General features: G+C 42.6%; 1 protein-coding gene across 3 annotated transcripts in view; it reads left to right on the top strand.

Annotated features, from left to right (window-relative positions):
* The window catches only part of pds5b (PDS5 cohesin associated factor B), a 261,787-nt gene that overhangs the window by 38,850 nt on the left and 207,528 nt on the right, over positions 1 to 15,409 (top strand). For all 3 annotated transcript variants that reach the window (XM_068033499.1, XM_068033498.1, XM_068033500.1), the window contains exons 3-4: positions 10,395 to 10,598; positions 10,781 to 10,867. In XM_068033499.1, the coding sequence (XP_067889600.1) occupies positions 10,395 to 10,598; positions 10,781 to 10,867 (291 nt within the window). The remainder of the gene's footprint in view (positions 1 to 10,394; positions 10,599 to 10,780; positions 10,868 to 15,409) is intronic.

The raw sequence follows: 15,409 nt of genomic DNA, 5'->3' as shown, positions 1-15,409 counted from the left end.
ATCGATGCATATGCACCCCCAGGTCCTTCTGCTGCACACTATCCCTTCCACCCAAGTGCATCACCTCCATGCTTTTCAGTATTACATTCCATCTGCCACCTGTCTGCGCACTCTGTTAGCCTATCTATGTCCTGTTGTAGGTGATTTATATCATTCTCACTCTTTGCCACTCCTCCAAGTTTTGTATCATGGCAACGGTTGAAATTCTACTCTACTCCAAGATCCAGGTCATTTTATATGTTGCAAAAAAAAGCAGTGGTCCTAACACTGACCCTTGGGGAATACCGCTGCCATCCTCCAGCCTGAAAACAACCATTTACTATGATTCGCTGTTTTCTGTCCTTGAGCAAATGTTTTACCCAATTGTACACCGACCCTCCTATTCCATGACCCTCAATTCTGTTACCACCCTTTTATGTGGTACTTAGTTGAGTGTTTTCTTAAAATGATGATCTATACAGACAACATCTACTGCATTCCCTTCATCAACCTTCTCTGTTGCCTCATTCAAAAAATTCAGTTAGAATCCAGCATGATCTGCCATTTTTTTTACAAATCTGTGCTGACTCCTCTTAATTAACTTAAACCTCTTGAAGTGTCTGTTGGTTTCACCATTTTCCCCCCTTCCCTATTTATAGTTTCTAAAACCTTACCCACAACAGTTGTTAAACTAACTGGACTGTAGTTGCTTGGACTGTCTCTTTGCACCCTTTCTTGAATAAGGGTGTCACATTTGCCACTCTCCAATCCTCTGACACCTGCCCCATATGCACGGAAGATTGTGACAAGCCCTTCTGCTATCTCCACTCCCACTTCCTTTAGCAACTTGGTATGGAAGCCTTTGGTTCAGGTGACATATCTATCCTAAGTATAGCCAGCCTTTCTACTTTTTTTTTGTTCTCTCCCTTGTGTTTTCATGCACTCACTCTCGTTTTTACTCCTTTTTTTTTTCCCCCCTCCAGTTCTAACAATATTTTGTAAGATTCCTCTTTCTTGGTAAACACTGAGACCGAGTACTCAATAAGTAAGTATTCTAATTTTGCCCTGCGCCTCTAAGCTTACCCTCATTGTAAAGCCTGGCTACCCGATCCAGACCCAACTACATGTATCTAGTTCGGATTGGGTTGAAATTCCGAGTCCAGCATTCGGACTCTGGTTGGGTCAGGCCGGACGCTGCTTCCAGCAAGTCACGGGATCAGGCTTACCCATTATTCTCCACAACTCCTGCTGCCGGAACAGATGAAGGAGATTAATGTCTGGTCGGGTGTGAAAAAAAAAAAGGATTCTGGTTGGCTGTCGTTGGGTCGGGTTTTACCTGAGCCAGGCTTTACCTCTTTGTCCCTAATCGGCCCCATTCTACCTCTTAGTACTCACTTTGTATTTACATGCCAGTAGAAGATTTTTGGATTCCCTTTTGTGTTGACTGCCATTCTATTCTCATTTTCTCTTTGCCAGTTTTATTTTCCTCTTCACCTCCCCCCTCAACTGGTAGGATTCACCTGGCATGCATAATACACCACCTTTTTTTTGGTTCCATCAAAATCTCTACCTCCCTTGTCATCTAAGGAGCCCTAGTTAGGGTTTCCCTGACCTTCCACCCTTGTTGGAATGTACCTAGCATGTACTGGAAGCATCTCTTTTTTTTTTAAAAATAACCCATTGTTCAGTTACAGTTGGCCTGTCAGTCTTTGGTTCCATTTTATCCTGGCTATTTCCCTTCTCATTGCATTGAAATTAGCCCTCTTCTAAGCTAACTGTTCTACCTTTATCATTCCTTGTTTATCTGCTTTACAAGTCTAATCTTTATGAAAGTGATCATTCTTAACCAGGTGTGCCCTACAGACACTTGGCCCACCTGTTAGGACCGAGGCGGGAGGAGTACACTTTTTTTTTTTTGTTTTTCTCGTTTCACTTCTCCACCGGTCACAACATATATTTTTAAATATGTACGCAGTTACTGATATGGTCAATCATATACTCCCCAGAATAAAATACACGAACCAGGTTTCTTAAATAAAAGTATCAGTTTATTATAAAACAAGACTTAACTGGTAACTATGCAAAGCATTAACACACAGATTGAAATATGAAACATAGAAAATAGGAGCAGGAGTAGGCCATTCTTCCCTTCGAGCCTGCTCCGCCATTCATTATGATCATGGCTGATCATCCAACTCATTAACTTGTTCCAGCTTTCGCCCCATATCCTTTTGATCCCTTTAAACCCAAGAACTATATCTAACTCCTTGAAAACATACAATGTTTTGGCATTAACTGCTTTCTGTGGTAGCGAATTCCACAGGTTCACCACTCTCTGGGTAAAGAAATTTCTCCTCATCTCAGTCTTGAATGGTTTACCCCATATCCTTAGACTACGACCCATGGTTCTGGACTCCCCCACCATCAGGAACATCTTTCCTGCATCTACCCTGTCAAGTCCTGTTAGAATTTTATAGGTTTCGATGAGATCCCCCCTCACTCTTCCGAACTCCAGCGAATATAATCCTAACCAACTCAATCTCCCCTCATAAGTCAGTCTCGCCATCCCAGGAATCTCTGGTCCCCTATAAGTTCCCTATTGCCTTAGCCTCGCCTGTGCTATTCCCTTGTTGAGAATCTAATTGGTACCTTATTCCTCTTCTCTATTTCCATATGTTGGTGCCCATTCCCCTGCCAATTTAGTTTTGAACCCTCCCCAGCCACACTAGTTAACCTCTCTGTGAGGATATTAGTCCCAGTCCTGTTGAGGTGCAACCTGTCTCTTTTGAGTAGGTGCCTCCTGTCCCAGAATTGGTCTCAATGCCTTAAGAATCTGAAGCCCTCCTTCCTGCACCATGCTTCAAGCTATGTAGTGATCCTCCCTATCTTCCTATTTCTATTCTCGCCAGTGCGTGGTACTGGGAGTAATCCAGAGATTACTAACTTTGAGGTCCTACTCTCTCTCCTGTCCTAGCTCCTGAAAATCTGGCTGTAGAGCCTCAGTACCTGCCCTTGCTATGTCATAATTACCAACGTGCACCACAATTTCTCTGGCAGTCTCCCTTCCCCCTGCAGAATATTCTGCACCCTTTTCCTTTATGTCCTTTTACCCTGCCACCAGGGTGGCAATACACCATGCAGAATTCACGATGACAGTTACAGAAATATCTGGCTGTCCCTGATTATGGAATCTATAAAAACTGCATTTCTACACTTTGCTGTTTCTTCCTGTACAGTCCCTTGTCCTTTGATGCCATGGTCTGGACTCCACTCCTTCAGTCTCCAAAGCTGAGTACCGATTTGTGAATAGCACACTCCAAAGACTCCTGCACTTCCTACCTCTTCCGGATAGCCACCCACCTAGTATCCTGAACTCTTATTGCCTTTCGGGTGACAACTTCCTTGGAACATACAATGCAAGAAATTCTATTGCTCCCTGATGCTCCTCACTAACTCCAGCTGCTCCTCAAGCTCGTAAAATCCTGAGCTCAAGCTGAAGCAGCTGGAGACACTTCTCACACACGGTCGCCCAAGTCATGTGAGGTGTCCTGGAATTCTTGCATGGTGTAGGAATTGCAAGCAACCAGTCACTGCTGCCCATTCATGATCTTAAAAAAAAAATGCTATTCCCTCATTTAGAATCTATTTGGTACCTTGTTTAAACTATAGTTTTAATTAACATTTCTAGACCTGCTCTGTGCTATTACTCTTAGTAATTCACTCACTGTTCTACTCTGTCTGAGGTTATTATTTTGTCAGCTCCTAATTTAAAAAGTGCTCCAATTTAGAGAGAAATACCAACTAATCGCTTGCCCACTTTCCTGTGACATCACACCTTGATTTTTTTTTTCTCGTTTGTCTCTGTCTCCGTGTCCATCCTGCTGCTTTATGCCTGCTGTTCTCTCGCACCTTCTGCGCCATTATCAATTTGCTCGACCAAGACTTCATTTAAAAAAAAATAGAATAACCACTAATCAAGTCTAATACTGCTGTAGGTCAGGTAGAAAAGAAACCTTTATTCACATTTGTTAACTCCTTGTGTTGAAGTACATAATGCATTAGCATCACTTTCAGTGCATTTTTGTGGTATTAGAGTGTATTATGTGCAGCTGTGATCATGGATGATATTCTGAGTGCTAACACTAATGGAAAAGTTTCAGAGAAGTTATATTTTAAAAAAAAAAACAGCCGAAAGAACGAAAATACTTCGTAATTGGAGGAAAAGTTTTTTTTTTAGTGGGATGGGATTGGGGAATGGTGATTTGTGAAGTAAAGTTAATGCACGGAACAGTGTACATGTAACGAGTTCATTTGTTAAAACCAGAGCAGGAGCAACAGAGGATGTGTTTGTATGTTAAAGAATTAGCACATTGGACTTGAGAAATAACTACTTCACACTTGGCTGTGGACCTGTTGGATAGACTGCCAGTTAGTGCTAGCTCTGCCATAATTCAAACAAGAACTGAACTGTTTCCTGATTCAGCAGATGTTGGCGGCATCGAGGTTTGGGTTAGATAGTGTATATAGAAAAACATTTAGTTTGTTTCTTGTAACTGTGTTTTTCATCAATAAGCAACACTGAAGTCTATAGATACAAATAATTTGACCTATTCGATGATTGGACAAACAGGCTGGAAAACTAATCTCAGCATAGTCTGCGATGCTTTTTTATTTCGGACATAGTCGGAAGTCAGTTCAGTGGCCCGAATTTTGCCGTTTGTGGTGAAGCGGCGGCGTTTGCTGGCTGCACTGAGAAATATGAACTGACCTGGTTCATTGGCTGCAGCGAGAATTTCAACTTCTGCCTCTAGCATGGTCCAACAACAAAATGATCTGAAATAATTTTAAACACTTTAAGCACTTTTTAAATACTTTCAAACACTTTTTAAAATAAAATCTTTTTATAAACTTAAGTACTTTTAAACATTTTAACAAACTTTGTCCAGAATTTTCCTGTTTGACTCTTAATTTATTTTCAGCAGTTTTACAGATCCGTTTAATTTTTTTTTGTCTGACTTTTTTTTTATTCTTTCATGGGATTTGAGTATTGCTGGCCAGGCCCACATTTGTGCCCATCCCTAATTGCCCTTGAGAAGTTAGTGGTGAGCTGCTTTCCTGAACCACTGTAGTCCATCACATGTACGTACACCCACAGTGCTGTTTGGAAGTGAGTTCCAGGTTTTTGACCCAGAGGTAATGAAGGAGTGGTGATTATGGTTCAATGTCAGGATGGTGTGTGGCTTGGAGGGGAACTTGCAGATGCTGGTGTTCCTTTGCACCAACTGCCTTTGTCCTTCTCTGTGGTAGAGGTCTTGGGTTTGGAAGGTGCTGTCGAAGGAGACTGGACGAGTAGCTGCAGTCCACCTTGTATAAGGTGCATACTGCAGCTACTATGTGCCAATGGTGGAGGGAGTGAATGTTTAAGGTGGTGGACAGGCTGCTGATCAAGTGGGGGTGGGGGGTGGGTTTAGAGGGAGGAGAAGACACAACTTCAACCCCTGAATACAGACTTATCCCAAAAGGCAGCTGTGGTTTCCCTTCAACTCTCAATGATGATTGTCTTAGCATTTGCTGCTATTGGGGCTGCAGAATCTGGCCCATGACTCTCTCTCAATTGCTTATCGCCATCTCATTTAGAAATGTTTTCTTCAGATTATTGACAGATTACTTTGGATTATTGGACATTTCGATTGCACAGAAATTCATGCACTTATGCCTAACCTTCAGCATTGCATATTCTGATGCACAGCATTTCACTGTCTTAATTTAATACCATCAATCAAATATTACTTTAAATTATTGAAAATTATCATGCCAATGAACAGGAATGTATAAGGCAGAAAATATAGACAGAAGTTGAGTCAGAAACTCCACCATACATACTTGTCAAACAGTAATCAAGTGGTAAAATGCAGAGGAAATTTGAAGTAGAGGCCTGCTACCCGACCCAAACCAAATGGGACCCGACGACATGTCTCTTTCGGGTCGGGGCCGGCTTCGGGGCTCGGTTCGGGCCGAGTCCGGGTCAAGTCGGGTTGGGCTGGACACACACGCTAAGTGCTCTGCTGGTAAAAATTAAAAAAAAAACTTACCTGGGAGTCTGGGATGAAACTGAGTCTGCGCAGTGAGCGAGTGACGATACTGCCGTCTCACGCATGCACTGCAGCTTCTTGCAGGTTCGATGTCAGGAAGGTAAGTAAAGGATGGTAGGGCTCGGGGCAAAATCGGAGGGACTGTGGCCGGATCGGGCTCTGGCCTGCTGTTGCTCGGTCAGGTTCTTTTCCCCGACCAAAAGCAGGCCTCTAATTTGAGGATGTTGACCGGAATGGGCAATTTTAGCTATGAGGAACGATTGGGTTGGCTGGGAATTTTTCCCCCTTTGCAACAGAGGAAGCCGAGGGGAGATTTCATTTAGGTGTATAGAATTGAGAAGCCTAGCTAGAGTCGTTGGAAAGGATCTATTTCTGTTAGCTGAGAGGTCAGTAACTAGGGTGCATGGTTTCAAGTAATTGGCAGAAAGAATAGAGGAAAGTTGAGTAGAAATTTTTTCACCCAGAGGATGGTGGGGGTCTGGAACTCACCACTTTAATGCGTAGTGGAGCCAGAAACCCTTATCTTTATTTTTTTTTAAATTGGAATTGCTCTTGAAATGTTGTAACCTACAGGGCTATGGACTAGGAGCTATCAAGTGGCTGGCGCTGACACTTTAGGCTGAGTGGCCTCTTTTTGTGCCATCCATTTACAATGTTTCTATGCTCTTGGCACAAAATCTAACTTATCCACTATAAGAGGCTTGGTTTGTAACAATACTTTCAGCAGTTTGATAAATTCAACAGAATGGTTGTGATAAATCTGTCAATGACCTCTCAAATCTCAATGTAAACCTAATACAGTAACAATAATCACAATATTCGTCGTCATCACCATCATCATCATCATCATGCCAAAGTTTCAGTGGACCAGAGTAGGTGATCAGTAAACATTCCAATCTACTGATAGCATCTCTCCAGAGTCTGAACAGCCTGGTCTCAACAGCTTGGTAGCTCAGATGATTGACCTCCAACAACCACAACCATCTTTTGTGCTAGGTATGACTCCAACCAGTGGAGAGTTTTCTCCGATTCCCATTAACTTCAGTTTTGCTCGGGCTCTTTGATGCCATGTTTGGTCAAATGCTGCCTTGATGTCAAAGGCAGTCACTCTTGCATCACATCTGGAGTTCAGCTCTTTTTTGTCCATGTGTTAACCATGCACAGCACCTTCCATCATTTTACTGATCAAGAGCAGATTGATGGGGCAGTAATTGACTGGGTTGGATTTGTCCTGTTTCTTGCGTACAGGACATACCTAGGCAATTTTCCATATTGGTGGGTAGATGCCAGCGTTGCACTGGAACAGCTTGGCTTGGGGCACGGCAAATTCTGGAGCACAGGTCTTCAGTACTATTGTGGGAATGTTGTCAGGGGCCATAGCCTTTGCACTATCCAGTGCCTTCAGTTGTTGCTTGATATCATGCGGAGTGAATTGAATTGGCTGAAGATCGGCATGTGATGCTGGTGACTTCTGGAGGAGGCCGAGATGGATCATCCACTCGACACTTCTAGCTGAAGATGGATCCAAATGCTTCAGCCTTTTCTTTTGCATTGATGTGCTGGGCTCCCCCCATCGTTGAATGTGGGGATATTTGTGGAGCCGCCTCCTCCTCCTCCTCCTCCAGTTACTTGTTTAATTGTTCACCGCCATTCACGACTTGATATGGCAGGACTGCAGAACTTAGATCTGCTCTGTTGGATGTGGGATGGCTTAGCTCTGTCTATCGCATGCAGCCTCTGTTGTTTGGCATACAAGTATTCCTGGCTTGTAGCTTCACCAGGTTGACATCTCATTTTTGAGGTATGTCTGGTGTTGCTCCTGGCATGTCCTCCTGCACTCTTCTTTGAACCAGGGTTGGTCATTTGGCTCGATGGTAATGGTAGGGGAGGGTATACCGGGCCATGAGGTTATAGATTGTGGTTGAGTACAATTCTGCTGTTGGCCTACAGCGCCTCATGGATGCCCAGTTTTGCATTGCTAGCTCTGTTTGAAATCTATCCCATTTTAAGCACGGTGGTACTACCACACAACGCTATGGAGGGTTGTATCCTCAATGTGAAGACGGGACTTTGTCTCCACGAGGACTGTGTGGTGGTCACTCCTACCAATACTGTCCTGGACAGATGCATCTGCAGCACGCAGATTGGTGAGGATGAGGTCATGTGGTTTTTTTCCCCATCTTGTTGGTTCCCTCATCACGTCCATCCCTCAGCTCAGTCAGTAGTGGTGCTACCGAGCCACTCTTGGTGATGGACGTTGAAGACCCTAAACATTCTGCGCCCTTGCCACCCTCAGTGCTTCCTCCAAGTGGTCAACATGGAGGAGTACTGATTCATCAGCTGAGGGAGGGCAGTAGTTGGTAATCAGCAGGAGGTTTCCTTGCCCATGTTTGACCTGATGCCATGAGACTTCATTGGGGGGGGGGGGGTGGTGGGTGGGCGCCTGAGTCAATGTTGAGGACTCTCAGGGCAACTCCCTCTTCACTAGCTAACACTGTGCCGCCACCTCTGCTGGGTCGCTGCTGTTGGTAGGATAAGACATACCCAGGAATGGTGATGGTGTCTGGGTATGTCCGTAAATATGACTGTCGGGCTGTTGCTTGACTAGTCTATGGTACAGCTCTCCCAATTTTGGCACACTCCCCCAGTTGTTAATAGGGAGGACTTTGCAGGGTCGACATGGTTGGGTTTGCTGTTATCGCTTCTGGTGCCTAGGTTGATGCTGGGTGGTCCATCCAGTTTCATTCCGTATTGACTTTGTAGCGGTCTAATAAAACTGAGTGGCTTGCTTGGCCATTTCAGACGTCATTTAAAAGTTGACCACATTGCTGTGTGTCTGGAGTCACATGTAAGTCAGACCATGTAAAGACAGCAGATTAAAGCCTCGCTCGGGTACAAAATTAAAACCCAACCTGGGCCCGATGCGACCACAGCCAATGCGAACTCATTTCTGAGTCTCAATTTTTTTCATGCCTGGCCCGATGTGAAAATAGCAAATGTTATTGGTACAGAAAAAAAAAAATCATGTCAAAATGTAGATAGCGAACCATTCAAAATCAAACCCGACCAAAACTGACCCAACCCAACCCGAACCCGACATGTAGTTGGGCTTGGTTGGGTTCGTTCGGGTCTGGTAGCCAGGCTTGACAGCAGATTTCCTTCCCTAAAGGACGTCAACAAAACCAGAGGGGTTTTTACGACAATCAACAATGGTTTCATGGCCATCATTAGACAGGCTTTTAATTCCAAATGTTTTTAATTGAATTCAAATTCCACTTTCTGCTGTGGTGGGATTTGAACCCATGTTCCCAGAGCAATACCCCGGGTCTCTGGTATCGTCACTGGATGAGTAACAGACTACGCCACCGCCTCCCCTCATAAAACAAAATACGATGGGAGCCACTGGAGATTCGGTCAGATGACCAAAAACCTGGTCAAAAAGGTAGGTTTTAAGGGGTGTCTGGAAGGAGGAAAGCAAGGTGGGGCGGTATAGGGAGCCATTTGCAATAATGAACAAAAATGATTAATTGTGCTTCCATAGTGGAGATCATCGGTGAAAGCTATTTCAGTGGGCTTATTAAATATTAAAATAGGGTTGTTGCTTTTAATCTTCAAGGTGGCTGCTTTTTTTTTTTTGCACTCTACTTCTGCTGTGTATTCCAAGACTTTAAACTTCCATGCTCTGCTGTATCCCTGGAGCTAGGTTATACGGGTGAAAATCGGTGGACAAAGTTTATGTAAAGACAGAAAATACAAATCCATCATAGGATGAATGTTCTTCAGAATTGCATTTTGTTTTTTGAACTGTTGCTTTAATAAAATTTAGTTCGCCATCTTTTTTTTTTCCTGGGCAATATCTATGTAGGCAAAGGCTAAGAATGTAAATTATCGCTTTGTGCTCACTCTGTGGGAGGTAGGTAGAAACTGAAAATTGTAAATATTTATTTAATACTGTGCATGAGAATTTGAGAATTGGAAAAATAAGTCTGAGAACTCCAGCAGTCAGTATTGGGGACTTTTTGGGGTATGGTTTTCAACCTGTAAATGCTTGGAGGTGCTGAGTAGAACAAGTAACTTCATTATAACTCTGGAGAAGTTGCTCAGAACCACATTTCTCTTGACTTTACCAACTGACTAGTTATGGGCTGCAGATATTACTAAGATTTTTATTTGTCATGCAAAAGAAGGCCATGCATTAACTTGTAAAAGGAGAAATGTAAATCAAAAATTTGCCTTGAAATACAACTCAATTTTACAGTACTTGTTTTTGCTAAAATGTTGAAATTGGATTTTAAGTAAATGTATTTAATTTTGTCTTCTTAGATGGTTGTAAAAACCTTCATGGACATGGACCAAGATTCAGAGGATGAGAAAGAGTTGTATCTCAATCTGGCATTGCATCTTGCTTCTGATTTTTTCCTTAAACATCCTGACAAGGATGTGCGTCTACTGGTTGCCTGCTGCCTAGCTGATATTTTTAGAATCTATGCCCCAGAGGCACCCTACACATCACCAGATAAACTTAAGGTAGCTCCTTTTTAATTCCTTTAAAAAATTTTAAATTTGGTTTTTAAATACAGTAATGTTTTTATTTCTGTAATTTTATATTTCTGAAATTTGAGAATCCTGGCTTGCATTTCTGAATTTTGTTTCTCAAATCTGTTAAAGCATTCTGTAATACTGTAAATATTCAATTTTATTCTGTTTAGGATATTTTTATGTTCATAACAAGACAGCTTAAGGGATTAGAAGACACAAAAAGTGCACAGTTTAACAGATATTTCTACTTACTGGAGGTGAGTAGTACAAAACGCTTTAAGGATTCAACCATTACTGTTAATATTGATCATTGAATATATGAAAGCTTGTTCCGACCACAAAATAATCATGGCGTTTGCACAGAATATAGGGATATTGATGAAAATTGTTATAGGGTACAAGACGCCTTTTTAATATTTTAACTTTTTTATTGATGTCATCGTTCAAATTTTTATGGCTTAAGTATAAAAATGGTTGGGGTCTCAACTACTTTGAGGAAGAGAGAGATGTAAATCTAAATTTTACCACAGAAATATGCCCTTCATCTATTTTTGACTGGAATTTAAACCCCCTCGGAGGGCCTAACTTAGTCTATTTTTTTGAGCTTTATCCTCATACCCTTTCAACTCTTCAGTACATTGTTCAATACGATAATTCCCAGTTATGGCACACCATTCTGATAACTGTTTACATGATAAAGTATCTTTTCTAATTTTTCACCTTGAAGTATTCCGTGCTTATCTTGGCATCTTATCTTAGGTAGGTAAATCAATGAAAATGACCTTTTTTTTTTTGTTTGTTGTATTTTATCATATCTAACATCTCTCTGGAATCTCTCTTGTTTCTCTTTTTTTTTTTTCCCCCCCCACCCCACCAAATCAGGTTGAACTGAGAGGATATAGTTGTTCCAACCTTTCGTCGTAACATAGATTCATGGTGTCACCTGGTAATCTGCATTTCATTTTCTCTAGGGCTATTAGGTCTTGCAGGGAGGGGTCCAAAACTGGGCACTATTCCAGAAGTGGCCTAACTATTGTTCTATACAGAGTCATAATAACCTCTTAGCTTCTGTCTTCAGTCCTCTCGATTATAAGCCTCACAATACCATTTGCTATCTTTTCTTTTGATGGTTCTTTTTGCCAGCCCTCTCTCCCTTACCCCACCCCAATGCTAAATTGAAGGGCTTATGTCATAGCTTTTGTCAGATTTCTGTCAAATTTAGTCAAAACTGATTCTCTTTCACATTCACTAATTTTTAGTGGGCTCAGCACCCTAAGAAAAGATTTCTTATTCGCGTATACATCTTTTGTGTGCTCTTCTACTTCCTCATCCACAGCAATTGAAGATTTCCTCGTCTCTCTGTAAATACTGAAACAAAATGCGTTTAGTTTCTCCATTTGCTTATCTGCCTCAGCATACTCCATTTTTGGGGGGGGGTGGATGGGGGGGAATGGCTCTAACTCTTTCCTGACATGTTAAAATTATTTGCTATTTCCCTTTACATTGAATACAAGTTTTTTTTAATTGCCCCTTTTAGCAGGTGGGAGTGTGAGCTGTGAGGAGGATGCAGAGAAGTTCCAGTGTGATTTGGACAAGTTGAGTGGGCAAATGCATGACAGATGCAGTATAATGTGGATAAATGTGAGGTTATCTACTTTGGTGGCAAAAGCAGAAAGGCAGATTATTATCTGAACGGTGATAGATTGGGAAAGGGGAAGGTGCAGCAAGACCTGGGTGTCCTTGTGTACCAGTCGCTGAAAGTAAGCATGCAGGTGCTGCAGGCAATTAAGAAGGCAAATGGTATGTTGGCCTTCATAGCGAGAGGTTTCGAGTACAGGAGCAAGGATGTCTTGCTGCAATTATACAAGGCCCTTGGTGAGACCACACCTGGAATATTGTGTGCAGTTTTGGTCTCCTTATCTGAGGAAGGATTTCTTGCTATGGAGGGAGTGCAGCAAAGTTTCACCAGATGGATTCCTGGGATGGCAGCACTGACGTATGAAGAGAGATGGGATCGATTAGGCTTGTATTTGCTAGAGTTAAGAAGAATGAGGGGGGGGATCTCATAGAAACCTACAAAATTCTAACAGGACTGGACAGACTAGATGCAGGAAAGATGTTCCTGATGGCAGGGGAGTCCAGGATGAGGGGTCACGATCTAAGGATAAGGGGTAAGCCATTTAGAACTGAGATGAGCGATTTCTTCACCCAGAGGGTGGTGAACCTGTGGAATTCTCTACCACAGAAAGCAGTTGAGGCCAAATCATTAAATATATTCAAGAAAGAGTTAGATATAGTTCTTGGGGCTAAAGGAATCAAGGGAAACGGGGCAAAAGTAGGAATAGGGTACTGAGTTTGGACAATCAGCCATGAGCGTATTGAATGGCAGTGCAGGCTGGAAGGGCCGAATGGCCTACTCCTGCTCCTATTTTCTATGATTCTTGCATTTTCTCCCCCCCCATTTTCTGAGAAATACTATAGTCTGAACTCTCGTGGATTGCTAGCTTTTAGTTTTGTTATATGCTTTCGTTTGATTTTATTTTCCATCTAATTTGAGTCACCGATGAGACTGTGACCTTGGGCACAATCCTTTTTTTCCTCCATTGGAATATTATTAAACTACGCTGTGCCTGTTGCTCAACTGCTCCATCAGTCTTTTTGCTTCCAGTTTATGCAGCAGACATCCTCTTTGAGCCTTTTGAGAAAAGGAATCAACTTTTTTTTTTACATATTCTCTCTCAAAGCTTTATTGCAATTACTCAAACTTAATTTTTCTCCTTCATACTGCTGAGATGGTCTGGTTCATTACCCAAAACCAAATCCAGTAGGGCTCATTATGTACTGACTCAATTATCAAATCTCTCCCCATTTATAACGGCTCCAACACTACCAATGCAGTTTTAAATGTGGCTGGAGAATGGTAAGCAACTCTTGACCAGAAATCAATATATTTACTTCACATAAAATAAAACCATCTTATGCAATATTAAGAGTTATTAAACTGACAAAACTGAACTTGGTTTTTAACTAGCTTTCTTCTTGCCCCAAAGTTACCATTTAATCATCTTGTCTGCTTCCTGCACCCCACCCACTTAACTCTGAAGGAGCGAACTCCTTGGCGAACGCAATCCCTTTTGGGAAATGTATCAAAAGGCTGTTTTCTACCTGTGAACTTCAGATATCCAGTTTTGGTAGTCTGTTTGTCAGTGACTGCTATGATAACCAATCTTGACTATATTTCTGCACAAGCTAAGTCAATGGTGATTAGGAGTGGAGACATTGGGCTGAATTTTACAGACACGCTGCTACGCACCCCAACACCGAGGAGGCCCCAGCCTGACATTGCTGGTGTTTGCCCCCGCCGCTCGATGATGGCAGCTTCTTCTAAATATTTAAATTAGTTTAAATCGTTGAATTAATTACCCGTACACACCTGCCATCTGTCCTGGTGCGATCTTTGTGCTGCTAGCCCGCGCTTTCGGATCTCTGTTTGGGGAACCGAGGCAGAATGCTGGTGGGGAGAGGGGAGAAGGTAAGTTTCTCAGTGCGATGGTGAGGGAGTGGGGTCAAAGTCATCTCATAGTTGAGGGATGGTGGGAAGGGTTATAGTGGAAAGTTTATACACTTTGTTGGGGGGAGGGGGTGGGGGGGGGAGGTCAGGTGGACAACTTAAGTGTTCTGGTGGGGGGGGAAGAGGGCAAGTAATTAATTCTAGGGTTATTGGTGGGAGAGAGGAAAGACAAATTTATTTAATTTTAAAAAAAAATGTATATATCTTTAAATATTGAAATTGGACGGACAGCCCGCCCCCTCCACGTCATTGGTGGGGGGGGGGAGGCGGCGGTGGCGGTCAGCCCCGGCTATTGAAATGAGCCGCTGTGCTTAATATAGCAGCGACATCGCGACGTGCGGCCCGTACAGGCAGGCCATCACTGTTGACACCTGCCGCCGATTTTGGCAGCGTGAGTATAAATTTCTGCCCATTGACTTATTTTCCCCTTCCCTCCATAGCTTAAAAGATAGCAGTATGAGGAATAATATAATTCTGGTTGAACAGCATCAGCAGTCAGGGGGAAGCCTGCTTTTTTTTATTGGGAGTATATTTTGAACTTGATACTACTGGCCTTGGTGGGCTTAGTTGGAAAAAAAACTCGATTAGTGACAAAAGAAGCAAACTGATTTTTAGTTTTTTCAATAGCGGTCTGACTGCCTTTTTAGTGTTTCTCTCACTCTCCCCCTCTCTCTCCAGCTCTTGGACCTGGGACCTTGAATTTTTTTTTTTTAAAAAGCTTTCTCTTTTTCCCGCTTTCCCTCCTGTTAACATTTTGAAAGAACGATGGATCATAGGAACATTGGGAGCAGGAGTTGGTCATTCAGCCCATCGAGCCTGCTCTGCCATTCAATATTATTGTGGCTAATCATCCCCTTCAGTGTATTTTTCCCACACTATTATATCCCTTTATATCATTGGTATTTAGAAATCTGTCAATCTCTGCTTTAAACATACTCAATGACTGAGCTTCCACAGCCCTCTGGGGTAGAGAATTCCAAAGATTCACAACCCCCCCCCCCCCCCCGAGTAAAGAAATTTCTCCTCATCTCGGTCCTAAATGGCTTCCCCCTTTTATTTTGAAATTGTGTCGCCTGGTTCTAGATTCCCCAACCAGGGGAGACCTCTTAGCTGCATCTACCCTGTCTGTCCCTTTTAAGTATTTTGTAGGTTTCAATGAGGTCACCTCTCGTTCTTCGAAACTGCAGAGAATACAGTCCCAGTTTCCCCAATCTCTCTTCATAGGACA

Source organism: Heterodontus francisci, chromosome 6 (genome assembly GCF_036365525.1).
Source record: "Heterodontus francisci isolate sHetFra1 chromosome 6, sHetFra1.hap1, whole genome shotgun sequence".
In the NCBI taxonomy this organism is placed as follows: domain Eukaryota; kingdom Metazoa; phylum Chordata; class Chondrichthyes; order Heterodontiformes; family Heterodontidae; genus Heterodontus; species Heterodontus francisci.
This window is presented reverse-complemented; position numbering and strand designations above follow the sequence as displayed.